The sequence below is a fragment of the Caretta caretta genome, chromosome 8 (assembly GCF_965140235.1).
Source record: "Caretta caretta isolate rCarCar2 chromosome 8, rCarCar1.hap1, whole genome shotgun sequence".
In the NCBI taxonomy this organism is placed as follows: Eukaryota; Metazoa; Chordata; order Testudines; family Cheloniidae; genus Caretta; species Caretta caretta.
In genome coordinates this window covers 18101999-18122056 of record NC_134213.1, presented here as the reverse complement: position 1 = coordinate 18122056, position 20058 = coordinate 18101999, and the positions used below count along the sequence as shown (strand labels likewise).

The window sequence follows — 20058 nt, the reverse complement described above, 5'->3', positions numbered from 1 at the left end:
TAGTGCTGCATCCATTTGCTGTCTCTTACCCTTTTAAAATGATTGTTTAAATGAAATCTTAGCAATCCTCAGTTTTAAGTACTGAGAACTACTTTAAAGGATGGGGGTGAAAGATATCAGCAGTCTCATTACATTTCTCCCCACCTCATTTTGTCAGGAAACCAAGTAGTAATAAGTGCAAATTATCCTGCCTCTGCCAATTTTTTTATCTCCTGAAATTCACTTCTGTCTCTTCTGCACCCTCCCATTCTGGCCTCAATAAAAGTACTATGGACTGGACCGATTCAATGCCTTTCTAGAATTGACCACAAGATGGCATCAAATCATTTCACAGGGACAGTAGAGAGAAAGAAAACAGTCATGCTTTATACATATGATTTCAACCCAAATTTTTTAACTTGGAATTAAAGTTGCTGCACTATATATCCTACCACCAGAAAACCAAGGCACTAGCAGTCAAGTCAAAGATGAGAACAGGCACTGAATATGGACAATTGAATGACTCTTTCCCTTTCATCACCCATAGCAAACATATCTCACCTGTATAACCATGAACATTTTCTAACTCCAACCATGTTGGTTGATCATCACTCCTGAAGATTCTGTCTGTACTGAGCATGCTCCATCCAGGAGGATGCAGAGATTGAGCCAGACTTTCCCTATAATTGCTCTTATTGGCTGCTGCAGGCCACTGGAGCACCATGCTTGGGAAATGGAAGTAAAGAATCTGTCTCTGCAGTGCTCTCAGTGCCTTGCCTGCTGGGTCCAGGCAGTGGAATGAGAAATGCGAGGATGGCAGGGAAGGAGAGGAGTGGGGACTGGAGGAGGGGGAGTGGGAGAAGAAGAGGAGCTGATGGTTGGAATAGAGGAGGTGGGAAGTATATAGGCACAAAAAGGGAGGAGGCAGGAGCTAGGGGTCAGGAGGAAGGAAGAAAAATGTGACTAAAGACTGTATCATAATGGATATGCACAAGAGGCAGAATTAAGGTTGACAACGTTAATTCTGGCACTTCCTAACTTTTAACTTTGCAGCTTTGATTTTTTTTTTTTTTTTTTTTGAATTTGCATCCTTCATGTTCTTCTAATAGTGTTGGGTGGGTTGGTTGGTTTTTGGAAGTAAAATATGACTAGAGAGAGCAAGCTGGGTCTTGTCCATTATTTTATGGTATTTAGCAATAGCTCGCAACAAGGAGATAATGTTTGTTTAAATGGTTGTAGTGATCAGGTGCACAGTCCCTGCCTGATTGCTGGCATGTTGGAAAGTTGACTTCAGCACAGCTTCCCCTTTCCCTTACACTCATAGAATCATAGAATATCAGGGTTGGAAGGGACCTCAGGAGGTCATCTAGTCCAACCCCCTGCTCAAAAGCAGGACCCATACCCAATTAAATCATCCCAGCCAAGGCTTTGTCAAGCCTGACCTTAAAAACTTCTAAGGAAGGAGATTCCACCAATTTCATGCTCAAGGGCAAGAGCTCTCTGGTTAATCAGAGACTCCAAGAGGAGGGCTGGAACCTCCATACCTGCAGTGGTGGGGACCAATGCCTTGAGGGTAGGCAGTTGCCCCACAAAGTCACTCCAGGGCTGAGGAAATAGCCAGAGTGAGATTTTTGATCGCTGCTGCTGTTGTACTTGAAGATCCTCAGGAAACCTAAGCCAACCACATTCTTCCCCCAAGGCTTTTAAGTATACTTTGTTGTGACTGCTACGCTCGCCGAACCATTCCATCTGCTTATAGGCTCTTAACACCATTTCTTATACTCTGCTGTGTAGGAAATTGAGTCTGTTTCTGTTTTAAATACTTGGGTAATAGAGTCTGCTATTTAGTGAAAGATTTATGTAAATGGCTTTTTGTTTCACACAATTGGGCCTTACAGAGTGTAAGTTACATTGATAATGTAATTCTACAACTACTTGTGCCATTTCAAAGCAGCATGTTGCATAGAAGCCTCTGATTTAACTACATAATAGGAGTCTACAGAATTGTACTTCCTTTTTTAAATCCAACTTTTATTCCCAGTAACAAAAATAATTGTAGTGGTACTGCAGGATGAATCAATTATCCTCTTCCGGAATTTTTGTCCCTTTTTTCCTCCAGAATTCCTGGTTACTTTTAAAGCAGGATGCTGTAACATCTGTTACCGGTAATCACTGCATTACCTTAACTCATTGAGTCTTAAGATGTAATTTTCCCACCTCCTTTCACTCTTCATATTTTTTTGTCTAATGTTAATCTTTATCTGGCGTTCAGTATTTTCTGAATACTAATCTGGGATTTGTATTAGTCCAGTTACTTTTGAGTCATGATGGATTGCAATGATTTATCTTTGCTTTTTGTTTTTGATGTCAGCATCCATTCATGTGAATGTTGCTTGCTTTTAGCAATGGGTAATATAGTTCTTTTCACCGTCTCAAGCTCTCTGTCAACAGGGCGTCCTAAATGACTTACTTATCCCTTGCCTCTGTGTTTCTACATAAAAAATTCCTTATTACAGAGTTCATATATTTCAGACATTTGATACAATTTCTACATAATTCTTGCACACGCTCTCTTGGGGAGTCAGAGCTGGAGTCTCATTTCTTCAGCTCTGAAATGACTCTGCTACTTGAGCTAAAGGAGACTTTCCTTAGCAGCCGCAGGCAGTAGTGGTAGTTCCATTAGCCTCTCTTCAAGCCAACCGCTGGAGCAGAGGGATGTGCACACCCACCAGTACGTTACAGGATGAAGTGACATCTTCCTTTCTAGAAGAAATCTTAAAGATGTTGCAGGACAGAAAAAGCTCACATACAGTATTTGGCTTTGCAGATGCCACTGTAAACCAGCTTTCCTGCACCTTGCTGCATAACTTCGGGCTATGAACTGTATTGTAAGCATGCTCAGCAGCATTTACAGGTAGTGTACTGCAGGAAACAAGGTCCAAATTATTACTAGTGTAGCTCCTTAGGGATGAATTTGACTCATGGAGCTGTGGCACTTCTGCAAGCCGTGGTCCGTTAGAATCATGTCATACAGGTCAATCTTATTCTGTTTCTGCTTTTGAGGGTATTCTGTATGCTGGCTCAGGCTTTAAAATCTCTGTTTAATAATATGAGCGTTCTGTAGTAAGACTGAACGTTGGGTGTTTTTTGAAGGCTAAGCAAACCTCCTCACCACAATAAATGAAATGTAAATTTTAAAAATATTTTTAATTTCTCCTCTTAGTAAATGTTTTAGCTAATCTAAATGGACACTGGATAGTGCACACTCTTGACACAAGCCTGCTCTTTTTCTCCATTGAGAGAGACCATGAAAATGCTTATTGATTTCACAACTGAGCGTTGGCAATTTTCTCTTACCCAAGTGACAAATATAGTGATGTTTACACTATACGTTTTTTTTTTTTATCTAGTATCCCAGTCCTATGGAGAAACATGTCACAGCTATAAAAACCATGGAAGAGAAAACAGGTAAGCTATCTATTCGTGGTGGTGTTATAATTATTATTGTGTTTCAGTAATGCTGCGGGTATGGACCCAGGACCCCATTGTACTAGGTGCTGTATAAACACAGAACAAAAAGACAGCCTCTGCCCCAAAGAGCTTACAATTTATTTACACCTCACGTTTTACATTGGGAGGTAATTCAGAGAGTGTTAGAAGCATAACTTGCCTATTCTCCTTGTACTACTTGCTCTAAGTGTATAGGTCCATTCCATTTCTGTAATGACTCCCATCTGTAGCTATCTCAGTGACTTTCTAAAGCCCACTGAAGTCAATGGAGATTAGCTCTAAGTGATCCAAATCAACTGGCATTTGATTACTTTGGTTTAAAGATGGGGAAACAGAGGTTCAGTGACCCAATATTCTATAATAAGACACTGGCAGAGTCAGAAATTGAAGCCTGATTCCCACCCCAGTTGCTTTAACCACTAGAACTTCGAAAATAGTGTAAAGCATTTAGATTTCTCCAGCTGCCAAACATTCGTGACACTGTCTGGAAAAGAGACGCTTGCTCAGGTGGCAGAATTTTGGTAAGACTGATGCCTTTGCTGCTGTTAATGGGTAGATAGTGTTTGTGTTTGTATTTGTAATTTAAAAGAGATTTACTGGTAGGCACACTGGAAAATTGCCAGTTAAGCACACTGGCTGATATACAATGTATGTACACTTAAGCAATTTTATTTTAAAATACGGGGGAATAAACATCCATACAAAAGTGTTTTTGTGCTGAAACAACAATCTGTTTCTGCTCTTGGAAATGTGCTCAAGTTCTCAACTTCTGTACTTCACCTTCTGGCCCAAGCTGCTCACGAGTGCTCTAATAGAGAGAGCCTCTGTCTCCCAGATTAGTGTGATGACTTGCTGGGGAAGAGATACAAACAAAGGAAGTGTATTCATTTTGATACCATTTTCAGTCAAATGGAAATATCATCATGTAGGGCTAAACTCCAGCCTCACATTGAGAGGAAGGATGGTCCAGTGGTGAGCCTGGTGCCTAGGAGATGTGCGATCCGTTCCCTACTCTGCCACAGGCTTCCAGTGTGACCTTGGGCAAATCACTTAGTCTCTCTGGGCCTCAATTCCCAATCTGTAAAATGGCCATGTAAGTATTTAAAATAGATCTACATGGTGGGTCTTAATTACAGTATTCTGCTTTGTCTGTACAAGTGTGGTATCGCTGAGCTCCCCCTGCATAGAGACAATGGAACACTTGCACTGACATCAGCCAAAGTGTATTTTGAGAGCAAAATTATACCAGTATGCACTAAGCAGCCCTTTTCGTGGGAAATACTGGTGTATATGCCATGTAAGCACCTCCTATTTAATATTTACCCAATGTACCATCAGAGCCCTTTCACAGCCCACAGATCCCACCAGATAAACTTTTTGAGAAGACAGTCTTTTATCACTGAGAGCTCTCGTTAAACTGGGCCGTCTGCCAGTTGGCGTCTCCTTTTGCAGCATACTGAGGTTTCTGTACATGGTCTGGTTCATTCAATATTAAAATGCAAAGAGATCCTGAAAGCCAGTCACGTTTTTGGTGATGCTAAATAACTATCATTTGATTTTTAATAGATCGCTTTGTCCTTGTCAGGGGGCCCAATTCAATATAAAAATAAATGAGTAGTCAGAAGAGCTTGCTGTAGACCTCAAATGCAGTAAGAGGGAGGAGTGTATTCTGTGTGCCGGTAGGATATATTTGAGAATATTAAGTGGAGGAATGAAGCAAGTGGAAAGCAAAGTTTTTGGTCCAGGCATGGACTGACTGCTAAACAGTCCATACAGACTAAAATACTTGCACTCTACTTTTCTCTGTTCCCAGATCATCAACAAAATAGTGCCACTGAAAATGAACTCCTTTGCTGCTATGTTCCAAATCCAGCTCTGACTTCAGTGCTTTCATGCCCTCTTATGTGAGGGCTGAGTTTGGCTGTATGTGCTTTGCCCTTTACAAATACTAGTATAAATGCCAAAAAAATGTTTGTAAAATACCATCTGTTCTCTGGTTGGTAGGGGGTACTAGAGTGTAGTGATGGGCACAGATACCCTCCTAATGAGACTGAGCCCAGATTGTCAGCATCTTTCTTGTTTACCACTTTGTCTGGCAAAGGGGAAGGAATACCGTGGTTACTCTAAATAATAATAATAATAACAATAATGAATAAAAAACAGTCTAATGCATCATTAGTTTGCCAGCCTTCCTGCCTACAGTTTCATTCTCTTGCTAAATCTCCAGATGCTTTATTTTTATTGATAAAAGGCAACATTTTCCAGGCTAGCTCTTCAATATGTCTTATTTATTCTTTTTTTACTTTCTTAATTTTTTTATGATCAGATTTGTCCACAGGGATTATTTACAGAAGGAGAATTGCAACATGTCAGAATGTAATTCCAGAAATCTTAAGAAAGGTAATTACTTTAAATCCAGGTTAAACTTGGCTTTGGATTATGTTTTGTTTTATTTTATTTTTTAAAGTGATACTTAAAAAGAAAAACAAACAAAAAAAACAAACCCCAACCTAACAACAATCCTGATACAGGCTTGTGATGCAATTTACATGAAAAGCCCAGATTTCCCATTAACTTTTTAGGCAGAAGAAAGCTTAAAACTTTTTTTTCTTTGAAAAATAATGAAAAGGCTCTGTATAAATGAGTCTTACACTTGGCTAGGAAGGACAAAACTTCAGTCTTGCACAGAGTAAGATATGGGTGGTGGCATCTCTCGTGTTCCTGTAAAATAGTCAAGATGAATCCTTCAACAGTTTCAAATTGTTTTCTCTCTTATTGAAACCTCTTCAAGCTGCTGTCCTTTTATGGAAGCAGGTTACTGGAAGACCTTGGAATATATCTGTGTGGCTATTACTAAAGTGATTTTGAATAATTGTATACATGTTTTATAAAATGATGTGATTGTGTGAACTGAGGGTTTTAAAGAGATGTTACCCCAAATAATAGGTTTTGTAGAAACATCTTTAATGTTGCTAGCTCTCTTGTGACATTTTCTTTTTTTATAAAGCTCAGCTCTTAAGAGTCCTGTGATTACTTGAAAATGTTAGCTTTTGTTTCTAGCCCTCTTGGTAGAAGAGAGAATCTTGAAAATGTGACCAAAGTGTACCCTGAAGGTTCAGAAACCAAAATTCAAGTACAATACTTGAGGTCGGCACTTCTGCAGTCTCTTACAAAACCTACCACTCTAGAAATGCTGCCATGGATTTTTGTTTAAATGCCAATAAAAACCTTTGGTGGAAAAATGAACACGGCATGGAAGTGTTTTGCAATCCAAACGCTTTGAGTTAGTTCTTGAGAATATTTCATTGGCTGTTTTCAGTAATTGGCTGAAAGTAATGCAAATAAAGAATACAAAGAGCATAAGTAGCAAAAAATAAGCTGTCTTGCAAAGAAAATCAATTTGATTGCTCCAAGACACTTGTGTCACAATCAAAACCAACATTTATAACCCGGCAATGTCACTTCAACCCCACCCCATTCCTACACTCCTTCGACATTCCTAGAAATATAGATGTAGCAAATTCCATGTAGGTGATCTAAGGAATCTCTTATTGCACTGCAGTGATGAGAGAGAGCTCTCACTTAAATTTGTATGCAGTGCTGTTGTGATGTCAGTCCCAGGATGCTCGAGAGAGCAGGTGGGTGAGGTAATATCTTTTTATTGGACCCACTACTTCTGTTGTGAGAGAGGCATGCTTTCGAGCTATACACAGCTCTTCCTGTGTAGCTCAAAAGCTTGTCTCACTCGCCAGCAGGAGTTGGTCCAATAAAAGATATAACCTCACCCACCTTGTTTCAATTAAATTTCAGTTGATGAAAATTAGCTTTAATTTTATTAACAGCTTGTAACTTTTCTTATAGTTAGTATGAGAGCATTTATGCCCATTACATCTGTGTTTTTATTCTACATCCTTCTTCCACACAGGAAAAAGTAAACTTCCGCATACCAGACAGAACTTAAAATGATTCAAGGGTGCGATTCTCATCTTTGTTCTGTCCTTTGTGCACTGGGTACAAGGGAGAGAGCAGAGTGAATGAGTTCTAAAAGCATCAGGTCTGGCTGAGGAAGAATTCTCCCAGTGTAGGAATAGAGAAAGACAGACATAAGCTGACTTCTGATGATCCCTTGAAACCTCATGGTAGAGAGCATGATTGGGCAGGAGGGGTGTGTTGGGGGTGGAGACACAATATACAGCTTTGTGAGGATTCTGGGCAGTGCTGCTGCCCATAGGCAGCTGGGAACAGACTGCTGTAACTTAACTTACTCCTGGGGAGCTACTTATTTTGGGGGGCCAGAGCAGCCCAGAAGCAGGAGGGTGCAGACGTAGGTTTGTGCTGCACATCTTAGTTTTAGCTGATTGTGTTTTGCATGCCATAGTCTGTGAATGAGCCTTATTAGAATCCATCGTTTTAAATAGGCCATAACAAGTTAGAAATGAAACATGATGTAGCTAGATCATTTATTTGGCATTTAGCAATCCAGGAAGTCTGGCTGGGGACTGAGCAGTTTGCATAAATCTTTGAACGTTTGCATGACCTCACCGCCATCTATTAAGGTCAACGTGTATCATTAAAAACTGGCTGCAGCTGATGTACCTTCATTCTCAGTGTTAATCCTCAGTTTTAGTATACAAGGATAAAAATAAATTCTAAATATGTGAAAGTGTTTGTTTGGTCTCAAAATACTGAGTTTTGAACGTTATAATCCTTACACTTGGCAGGTCAGTGTCTTAAAAGTGTCTGACATCTACTTGGAGGAAGAATCTTGGCTTAATATGCAGGAAAGAAATATGGTTATGAAGTCTCATTGCCTTACCTGGACACAATATGCATCTCTAAGTGAAGAATCTGTCTTCAGGGAAAGCTTGGAAAATCCAAATTGGTAAGGTCGAGCGCCTGCATGTGAATACTGGGTGTCTGTGTGTGTGTGTGTGTGTGTGTGAATAAATATATTAGTCTATTATACCCAATCTAGTTGGCCAAGGAAGTCATGAAGCCCTAAAATGTTTTCCACTTTGTCTTCTGAGCTGGTAACTAGAGATGGGCCTAAAGGAAATCTCTGCACCCAAACACCTTCAGATGTTGGGAACGTTCAAGTCCTTTTTTTCTAAGTTGTCTTGGCTTGGTCTCATCTCTACTAATGACCACTTGAAATTTGTCCCTTACGTTAACACTGTTCCATCTTGTTTCACTCTTATTGTGCAATGCAAGTATTGCTTGCTTGCTTATTTATTTATTTTATTTGCCTTTTTTGTGTTCTCTGTGAAACATACAATGGTATTTTGGTACAGCCCATGTTACTGCTGAAAATCGTAAAGACATTTAGGAAGGGCCCCATCTTTAGCCTAAATAAAGTCAGTTCCTTGCAAATGTGAGCATACTGAATATGGGGTGGGAAGAGAACCTTGCTATCAGAAGACAAACTTCTTGTCCTTTCTACACCATTCTTGTGATTGGTAAGTGTCCTGGGGCCTGTGATCCTGCATTGAGGTTTCCCAAGTTTCCTAGAAAAGTAGTTTGTAGCTGTATCCATAATGCATCCCACATTTGGGGAACAAGAAGATTGTCATGAAGACTACATTGTAAATACAAGGTAGCTATAGTTTGATCCTGTCAGTCTTCAGTATAGAAGCCATTCCCTCTTGAATCAGGCATTAAAATGGGAGGCCTTGAAACTAGAGGCTGAAGTTGAGGAAGTACCCCAGCTTCAACATGATCCATTTGTTTCTCATAAGCCAGAAACAGAAAAGGCAAGCCTGAATGATTGCTGCACTCTGCTGCCATAGGATATTGTGCAGAAATCAGGAAAGTAGATCTTACATTATGTTTAACAATTCCCAGCCTGTGAAATAGAAAAATCTAAAGGCAAGATCTTGTCTGAATGAGTTTCAGCTTTGTGTAGGATGGGCATGGTGGAATTTGCATTTGAATAAGTGGAGAACTTATACAAAGGAAATAAAAGAATTTTAATGATTTGTTAATGTACAAGCTCTACAAAAAGCACTGGAGTGTGTTAGTATGATAAAAAAACACTTAACCTTTGAGGATTTTGGACCTGTGTTAGTTTATTTCTCTGCTCAACATGTCGTGTTGTGCTCATGATGAGCCTGCCCATGCTGCTGTTCCCTTAATGTAATATTTAAGGTTATGACTATACAAGCTCTATGCAGCATTGAACATAAAGTGGTTGCACTTAAACATGAGCAGAGGGTATATGTGGATACAGGTAAGGGTAAACCATATTTATTCTTCTATACTGAGTAGTAATAATCCTCAAGCCCATTGCATGTAGTCCCACCCATAGTAAATTGCCAGTGGATAATGCTTAGGTATGTCGCCAGCTGGAATTACTGAGTTTCATTGATGGCTTTTTTTTTCCCCGGGGGGGGGCGGGGAATAGGTAGTCTTCTGGGTGGTGTTTTTTTGTTTTTTTTTGTTTTTTTTTTTTAAGTATAGAAATACTCAGAACCTGTGAATTACTTTAGCCAAGTGTTCCTATCACTGTTGACCTTGTCTTCCTTGCCTAAACCCCTCTGTCTGTTTTGAACTTGTTTGTTCAGTCTTGTCTTTAAGTTGGACTGTGCACTCTTATGGAGCTGTCTGTTACTAAACATTTGTTCGGCACCTAGCATGTTGACTTAGGGCAAAAATGTCTGAGACATGAGATTACATACAATCTCCCCTGCTTCTGAGGAATAAGGTATTATTCCTTAGCAGTATTGGGGTTAACTTGTACGTTTTGTCCTGTCTTCACTTTCTGTACCTTCCACTTAAATGCGCAACTTGCTATGTGGAGGTTCCAGCTCAACATGTAACCAGAGCTTACCAGCCACATTTGTAAGTAGCTGTTTGTTTTCATCCAGAAAATATGAAATGTACAAATATAAGAAATTTGACGACGACTCCTTTCCTTCTTTATATTTATCCTATCTATCTAATATATTAAGACCAAATAAGTAGATAGCTCTTTTTCTGGTGGAGCCATTTTTTGGTGGGCAATCCAAAGGCTGCATTGCTCGGAAATACTCAATGAACACAACTTTGAACCGCTCTACAGCATTTTGCTATAGGGCTATACCAGGGATTGGCAACCTTTTGGCACGTGGCCCACCCGGGTAAGCCCCCTGGCGGGCCAGGCTGGTTTGTTTACCTGCCGCGTCCGCACGTTCGGCCAATCGCGGCTCCCACTGGCTGCAGTTCGCCACTCCAGGCCAATGGGGGCTGTGGGAAGCGGCGAGGGCCGAGGGATGTGCTGGCTGCCGCTTCTTGCAGCCTTGATTGGCCTGGGACAGTGAACTGCAGCCAGTGGGAGCCACAGTTGGCTGAACCTGTGGACGCAGCAGGTAAACAAACTGGCCCGGCCCGCCAGAGGGCTTACCCTGGCAGGCCACGTGCCAAAGGTTGCAGATCCCTGGGCTATACTAAAATTTGAAAGTGTCATCTTTGTATTTATTGTGTATTCTTGGTTTATTTATCAAAAACTTTGCATGTAGGCTACCCACCTTTTTTTCTTAATTTGTTTTGCTTACACTGAAATGGACATTCTGATAGTTTATTCTGATGAATAGATTGGTCTGTCTAGTGTCACTGTGCCTTCCATAAGTACTTCAGTATCCTCTGTTGAAATGCTATGTTATGTCTAACAGTAACTTTTGTGAAACAAGTCATTTTCTCTACTGTCCCTGTTTAGTGTCGTTGTAGGAGATATTGCTCCCCTTTCTCCAGTAGTGAAATCGTACTGGAAGACGGGGCTAGTCCTCGGTATTCTGAAGTCTCAGATGGCTATTTGTGTTCTCCTCTTTTTTTGCATTTTATTTTTATGTTCAAACCCCCTTTTCCCCACTTCCCACCTTTACCAATAAACACTGAGCTATAAAGATTGACTCCCACCTGGCAGTTGCTCCTGTAAGATTAATCTGTAACTCTCCTTGGGAGTGGCTTTGCTATATGAGATCACTAGGTAACTTCAGTGCATCAAACTTTCTCTTTATTTTACAAAGCAAAAGTCGTAATTATGTTCAAAACACTTTAACTGTCAAAATGGATGCAAAATAGTTGCTTTATATTTACAAAGTCCATATACATCTTTTGAATTCTCCCCCCCCCCCCCCCCCCGCCCAAAATGAGAACCTGTGTGTAATCCTGTAACAACAAACCAGTTCACCCAGAGTTAAAGCTGAAGGAATAGATTTTTGGTTTCAAATATCCAAGGAATTGGTAGAAATAATGATGTTTAAAAAAATATGCCATTCCACTTTCCTTTTGTCTTGTCCTCTTTAGTTCCTCCTTGTGTAGCTTTGTCCGGTCTTCTAGGACTGAAATGGTAACTCAGCATCAGTAACGCTGAAATGCAAGGGAGGAAAACTGCAATGGAATATGAAATAGTCATGAATCACTTGATCCATTGCAAATGTGATCAAGTCACCAATAATTATTTAATTACAATGCCCTATATGTTATGTTATATATATTACATTTGAAAGAATAACATGGGAATTGACTGCATTGTCAGGCTACTATCTAGAGGAGAACGTTGGAGTTGCAGTCGGACACAGAGAACCGCAGGGAACTTACAGCTCTTTTTAAGCAAGTTCAGTTTGTTTCTGGAAGTTTTTTGTTAGAGCTACATCTATATCTGTGCAATTAACATGCTGTTCTTTCACCTTTGGCTACAGCTCATCTTGTTTTACTTGCCTATAAGCCTTGTTCCCTGTCACAGTTATTAAAATGGCTGTCCTTAGTGAGTGCATAAATGGCCAGTTTATCAACAGGGATTCTGAAACAGTCTCAGGTGGTTTTAAGTATTGCATTATAACTTCCTTCTATAAGAGAAGTTTTCTGTAGTTTTCTGTAGACAGAGATCACTGGAATTTTCCTTTAAATTGCTTGTCTGCATAAGTCCCTTCATGTGGATTTTTCTATCGTACAAAGAATGAGCTGTTCAGAGTTAAGCGCACTGTAATAAAATGAGGCTGTGAAGGGTTCTGATGAAAAGTTGAAAACATTTTGGAGGTGACCTATTTAAATCTGTGTAAGAGACCTGCCACTGGAGATAAGTAGGAAAGCAGTGCATGGTGAAGAGAATTGTAAGTGGTCCTGATTAGTAACAAAATTGTGCATTATGGCCTAAAGTGGGAGATGTTCTGAGAATGAGACTCCATCTCAGTCTAGATCTAGACGGAAACCTGTTGTAACAAATTTCTTTTTTTTGCGACCACAGAAAATAATACAAAGAGGCTGGTTTTCATGGGCAAATTCTTGAAATTCCTTAAGGCATTAAAAGTCTAAAGAGAAGAATGGAATTCCAAACCTTATTCAGTCATCTTGTGCATATTCTGGCTAGATTGTATTTATGTAATCTGCTTTAATGTGATTTAGTTAAGGATAGCATCATAGCAATGAATGAAAGCAAAGTTTCCCTTGCTAGTATGAATTGTGATCTGCTTTTCCAGCAGGTTTTGATGACAGTGTGCCTTGCTGGCAACTCTAGGATAAGTGACCACCCCAGGAATTTAAAATGTAAAGACACTAGGCTGTTCTGATAGAAAAATAAAAATTGCATCACCTAAAGTTTCCATAGGTGGGACTTGTTTAAAGGCCCTCCCGATATGCCCTCCCAACATGGAAGTTCTCCTGAATTGCGTGACTTCCCCAAAGTCACCTACCTACATCCTTTGGAAGGGTGGATGTTGCTTCAACGTGACAAAATAACCCTTCCTTTCAGATGGATGTTTTCTGCCGTGGCCTATTCTAGAGGAAACTTTGGTGTCACTACTGTGTTTAGAGTGGATGGCTACTCTCCAGAGAGAGCCCCCCAAAGTGCTAAATACTAGGTGCCAGATTCTGATCTCCATTGTGCTGGTGTAAATGCAGAGTAGCACCACTCAAGTCACCTAAATTAACAATAACGTTAGCTCTACTCAAGTCAAGAGACTGTGGATTTATACCAAAGTGATTGAGATCAAGATGATTTATTATTTGTATTATCATAGTGCCTAAGAGCCACAGTCATGGATCAAGATCTTTGTGCTATATTCTATCCAAAAGACAGTCCTTCCCGAAGGAGCTTACAATCTAGATCGAATCTGCCTTGTAGCATTTTGGGGTTCCTTTTTATACACATTATCCAAATGCTCTTCCTGCTAGCCAAGTCCTTACAAATCTACCTAGATTCTGTGGTCTCCCATTTTTAAAAGAGTAATTCAAACTGGAACAGGTTCAGAAAAGGGTTTTTAGGATGATCAGCGAAATGGAGAACTTACATAACAAGAGGACACTTAAGGAGCTTGTTTAGCCTAACAAAAAAGAAGGCAGAGAGGGAGATATGATTGCTCTCTATAAATACATCAGAGGGATAAACAGCAGGGAAGGAGAGGGGTTATTTAAGTTAAGGACCAATGTTGGCACAAAAACAAATGGATATAAACTGGCCATCAATGAGTTTAGGCTTGAAATTCAATGAAGGTTTCTAACCATCAGAAGAGTGAAATTCTGGAACAGCCTTCCAAGGGGAGCAGTGAAGGGGAAAAACCCTAAATTTGTTTTAAAACAGGGCATAATAAGTTTATAGAGAGGATGGTATGGTGAGATTTATTACAAGGGCATATGGCTCTTCTGCAACTGCTATTACCAAATATCTCTGGCCATTGGAGACTGAGCACTAGATGGGGAGGGCTTTGACTCAATGCAGAAAAATTTTCCCAGGTGTCTAGTGGGTCTTGCCCAGATGTTCAGGGTCTAACTGCTCTCTATATTTGGGGTCAGGAAAGAATTTCCTGGCCCCCCCCCCCCAAGTCAGATTGTTAGAGAATCTGGTGGTTTTTCGCCTTCCTTTGCAGCATGGGTCACTTGCTGGTTTAAACTAGTGTAAATGACGGATACTCTGTAATTTGAAATCTTTAAATCAAGATTTGAGGACTTCAGTAACTTAGCCAGAGGTTTGGGGTCTATTACAGGAGTGGGTGGATGAGGTTCTGTGGCATGTGATGTCCAGGAGGTCGAACTAGATGATCATGATGGTCCCTTCTGGTCTTAAACTCTATGATTCTCTGAGCACCTCACAAACGTTAATTATCTTACCTCATGGGAGGGTAAGGAAGTTATGTCCTCATTTTACAGATTGGGAAGTGGCGCATAAAGAGATTAAATGACTTGTCAAAGGTCAAATAGGAAAGTCTGTAGTGGAGCTGGGAATTGAGCCCAGATCTTCCTGAGTCTTAGCCCAGTGCCTTACCTACAATACCATACTTCCCCTCAAAAGCAAAGGTGATGTTTCTGTTCAGATACATATGGATACAGTTACGCTAAGTGCTGCATATTTTTCTTTTCTTGCAAAGTAAATTCATGCTCAGAGGAACTCACAAGTTTCCTGAGTTTGGAAAGCTTTTAGCACCTACTGGGCACCACTGTAAGTAAATAATAAAGCATTTAAAATGGCATGATCAGGCAAATGGGTGATACATTGTGAAATGAATTACTGTACCGGTTTTAAATTACAACAGGTATCTGGTTCAACACATGGTGGCTATGCTTTGCTTTGCTTTGCTTTCCTGGGCACTGGAAAAAGAAATTCCTGTGCCTCTTTGTTCTGAAGTCTACACATGGTATTTCTGGATAGAAAAAGTAAACTATTGGCTAGCTTTTTTTTTCCCCCTTGGTGTGTCTTTTGAGGACTCTGCCAGTCTGTCTACACTGTCAGAACAATGACAGATGGTTAGGTGAATATGCTGTCATTAATGTGAATTTCTGGAGGAAAAAAGTTATTCAATGAACTAGCCAATTGAGATATAAATACTGTGTTGGAAACCTCACCTCTGTAATTCATTAAAATTAAAATGGACTAAAACCCAAAATGTTGTTGTTCTGCTGCTGTTCTCAGTAAATGCTATGTTACTGTATAAGTGGGAGAGAGAATTTAATCAGAAAAATGTGAACAATTAGGAATTGTTTAAGAGAACTTTACTAGATGCCAAAAAATCAACAGTTGAGGAAGAAGGCTATATAGTTTAAAAAAGGAATTGATTTGGCTTAGAGGGGAAGAGAAGTTAGCTATAAAAAAATTTATATAGCAAATGGAAGAGAGAAGAAGTTGATGGTAATGAATATTAATCAGAAGCTAGGAATTGTAGAAAATTGATAAAGGAAGTAAAGGGACACAAGGAGAAATCGTATAGCCAGCTGTGATAGATGGCCAGCCAGTTAGCTGTAAAATTGGTAGCTGTTGTTTACTCGCTTTACCTGTAAAGTGTTAAAAAGGCCCCCAGGTAAAGAGGGGGAAAAAGTTGGCTCTTTTGGTCAGGTGCCCATGGGAAGGTAGAACTTTTTAAAATTGGGAAAGAAACTTTTCCTTTGTCTGTTCTCTGGGCTGGAGGGACAGAGCAGCCATGCTATAAGAAACCTAAGCCAGATATGATCATAAATCATCAGATCATGCCTAGAACTACTTATCTGAACTCCAAATGTGCAAAAAGAAAAGGAGTACTTGTGGCACCTTAGAGACTAACAAATTTATTTGAGCATAAGCTTTCGTTAGCTACAGCTCACGAAAGCTTATGCTCAAATACATTTTTTTTTTTTTTTAAGAACAGGATTGGATTTTTGGTGTCCTAAGAGGTTTGTGCAGGTTGTTTGATTAGCTGGTAGCCATAGCTAATTTCCTTTGTTTTCTTTCTTAGCTCTTCCCTGGAAGTAAGTGTGTGTGTGAGAGAGAGAAAGGGCTTGAGGGTACCCCACAGGGAGGAATTCCCAAGTGCTCCTTCCTCGGTTCAAAGGGTGGTGTGGTGTGGTGGTTTTTTGTTTGTTTGTTTGCATTTGGATGGTGGCAGTGTTTACCAAGCCAAGGTCTGAGAAAAGCTGTAACCTTGGGAGTTCAATACAAGCCTGGAGTGGCAAGTATTAGTTTTTAAAATCCTTGCGGGCCCCACTTGGAGGAACAGAGTTGGGATTCAGCCTTGATACCAGCAGAATTCAGGACAATAAGGACTCTAGGTATAATAGGAACAAAACGACTCCTGACAATGGTATTGGCCCATTAGTAGTTGGAAGTGGTAGAATTATCAGTAATAATGCAGAAAAGTCAAAAGTATTCATAAATATTTCTGTTCTGTATTTGGGGAAAAACAGATGATATAATCTCTTCAGATGATGATGATTGATACACTTTCCATTTCACTAACATCCAAAGGAGGATGTTAAACAGTGGCTACTGAAGTTAGACATTTTTAAATCAACAAGTCTAGATAACTTGCAGCCAAGAGTTTTAAAAGGGCTGGCCAAGGAGCTCACTGGACTGTTAATGTTGTTGGTTTTTCAATAAGTCTTAGAACACCTGGGAAAGTTTCAGAAGACTGGAAGACAGCAAACATTGTGTCAGTATTTTCAAAGGGTAAACAGGATGACCAGGTAATTAAATGCTTGTCTGTCTGACGTTGATCCCAGGCAAGATAATGCAGTGGCTGATATGGGACTAAATTACTAAAGAATTAAAGGAGGGTAATATAATTAATACCATTCAACATGGGTTTATGGAAAACAGATCCTATCAAACTACCTTGATTTCCTTTTTTGATGAGATTACACGTTTGGTTGCTAAAGGTAATAATGCTGATGCAATATACGTAGACTTCTGGTAACTGTAAACAGGCACTCATCGACCGGGGGTATTTCTAGCACAGATCTGCAGAGATCCATTCTCGGTCCTACGCTATTTACTTTTTGTCAGTGACCTGGATGAAAACATAAAATCATCACTGTTTAAAGTCCCTAGAAGACACAAACTGGGGGAGTGATAAATAATTAAGAGGGCAGGTGACTAAAACAGACCAATCTGGATTGCTTGATAAACGGGGTGCAAGCAAATGATATGTGTTTTTAATGCAGCTAAATGTGTGTATCTAGGAACAAAGAATGTAGGCCATGCTTACAAGATTGGGTACTCTATCCTGAGAAGCAATGACTCTGAAAAAGATTTGAGGGTTGTGGTGGATAATCGTCCAGTTATGAGCTTCTAGTGTGAGGCTGCAGCCAAAGGCGCTAATGCAATCCTGGGCTGGATAAACAGGGGAATCTTGAGTGGGAGTAGAGAGGTTATTTTATCTATGTATTTGGCACTTGTGCAACCACTGCTGGAATGCTGTGTCTGTTTCTGGTGTCCACAATTAAAGAAGGATGCTGGGAAATTGGGAGAGGGTTTGGAGAAGAGCCACAAACATCATGGAAGGGTTAGAAAACCTGCCTTGCGGTGATAGACTTGAGCGCAATATATTTAGCTTAACAAAGAGAAGGATAAGGGGTGACTTGTCTACAATCTGTAAGTACCAACATGGAGAACAAATAATGGGCTCTTCAGTGTAGCAGAGAAAGGTATAAAACAGTCGAACAGCTGGAAATTGAAGCTTGACAAATTCAGACTGGAAATAAGGCGTAAATTTATAACCTTGAGAGTAATTAACTGTTGGAATAATTTACCAAGGGTCATGGTGGAGTCTCTATCACTGGCAATTTTTAGATCAAGATTGGATGGTTTTTCTAAAAAGATTTGGTTTAGGAATTATTTTGGGGAAGGTCTGTGGCCTGTGCTATGCAGGAGGTCAGACTAGATGATCAGAATGGTCCTTTCTGCTTTGGAATCTATGAAATGTGCAGCACAGCCAGGACAAAAATTATAAGGGCTATTAATCCTTGTGCTTCAAGTGACAAGTTGGTAAAGCACCTGGACTCAGAAAGAAATTTCTCTAGTGTTACAGTATTACAGAATTGGCTGGGTGCAAGTCCTCCTGTCCAGTACTTGAAAGCACCTAATATATGCTACTGTCAGAGAGAGGACAGGGGATGGTCTCTTGGCTTGTTACACTATGGTTTTTCATATGTTCCTAAAACAAAGTGTTGTAAGGTTTTGAAATGTTTTGTATTCCATCTAATCAATCAAGGACACCGCTTGTCTGGTAAATATTGCAAGGTTCAGACTTCACAACTTTCATTTCTCTTCCACCTCTCGGCCCCCGCCCACCATGAATTTTAAAATACTTTGGTATCAGTTTATGACAGACTATCTGAAAAGTGTCCTTGTTCTTACAGATATGGGGCTGCTTGTGTTTGAAATTACAGTTTATAGAAGTGCTGGATTGAACTGCTAGATTTTTACAGAGCCATTCCCCTAGTCTACATTCTGTGGAAAGAATTTATCCAGGTCCATAAATACTTGAAATTCAAGACAGCACAAACACTCTGACCTTCTATCTCTGCTTTTAAGAGCCCTGCGAGTTTCCAGAATGTGGAAGGATTTTTGAAAGAGGAAATGGGGACGGAATCCCACAACACAATCTTTGTTTGCTTTTTGGCTCTCAAGAAGAGTATCCAAATCCTCTCAAATGAACCTTACTGGGATTATTTGACTCAGAAAGGACGGGAGAACCACACTTGTTCCATTAAGATGTGCATACTTGGAAGCCCCTTTGGTTTAAACTGAAAACAGTTTTTACCAAAAAAATTCATGCGTTTTTACAAAAAGTATTCATATTTTTTTCTGACTTTTTTTACCCTACTTTTTGTATCCTTTTATTTTTATTTATACACACGCACACACTTGTTTTATTAGGAAAAATACATATATCATGCAATGTACTGTGTTACGATAATACATTAGTCTGTGTGTATATGCAAAGCTGCCTGTTGAAGTAAGGCTATGTATTAGTCTATATTAGAAGATACACACAATAAGCAGACAGGCACGTATGCAAGTTCTGAAGTGTGTGCGCATCTGAACGTACTGATGAATCTCATGCCCACAATGTACACATTTCAAGCTGTTAGCAGATAACGGTTTAAAGATTTGACACACTAAAATGGGAAGACAATGAAAATCTGTATCAGAATGTTTCAGAACACAAGGAAGTAGTCAAAAGCTTAAAAAAAAAAGAGAAAAGGGATGAAGCTGAGTGTATGCGCTGCAAATGGTGTGGCTCAATTATTAAATGTAAATATTTATAGGCTACTAGCTCTAAGTCTACAATAGTAAACTGTTTGTTCAAATGAAAAGTTTTATTTGGGGATTAGAGAGAGAATGTTTGTTTTCTTCAGAGGTGGCATTGTGTTCTGTGTTCTGCAGAACTAAAACAGCAAACCACACTGATGAACAGAATTCAAAGCATTAATCTACTGAATACTCTCCTCCCCCCACCCCCGTTTTTCATCCACCACAATAAACCCCGATATTTACTCAGAAAAAGTATTAATAGTTTTTAGCACTCATTTTCATCTGTTTTTGCTGTTGTGGTAATAAACACTGGGAAAAATTAAATAAAAACTGAAAATGAAGGGTCCTAAACTCATTTCAAATGCATTCCTTGCTCCATATGTAGACACTTCATAAATTCTCACATAACAAAAGCTTTGTCGCTGGAGGACCTCACACTTGATATAACTTTTAGTTTTGAAAGCCCAAGCAAGCTGTGAGAGTATTCCTTGACACTGTCTGAATAAGAATATTGCTAGGCTTTTTGTACTAAAGACACTTTAATTAAACTCCCATCACGAAAACAATTAGGCCAAATTTGCAGTACTTAACTAGTC

The 20058-nt window shown here is 39.7% G+C and overlaps 1 protein-coding gene across 2 annotated transcripts in view; it reads left to right on the top strand.

The window, feature by feature from the left end:
* Positions 1-20058, top strand: part of PRELID2 (PRELI domain containing 2) — a 43303-nt gene that overhangs the window by 9364 nt on the left and 13881 nt on the right. For both annotated transcript variants that reach the window (XM_048859643.2, XM_075131319.1), the window contains exons 2-4: positions 3390-3447; positions 5816-5889; positions 8211-8371. In XM_048859643.2, coding sequence (XP_048715600.1) covers positions 3390-3447; positions 5816-5889; positions 8211-8371 — 293 coding nt within the window. The remainder of the gene's footprint in view (positions 1-3389; positions 3448-5815; positions 5890-8210; positions 8372-20058) is intronic.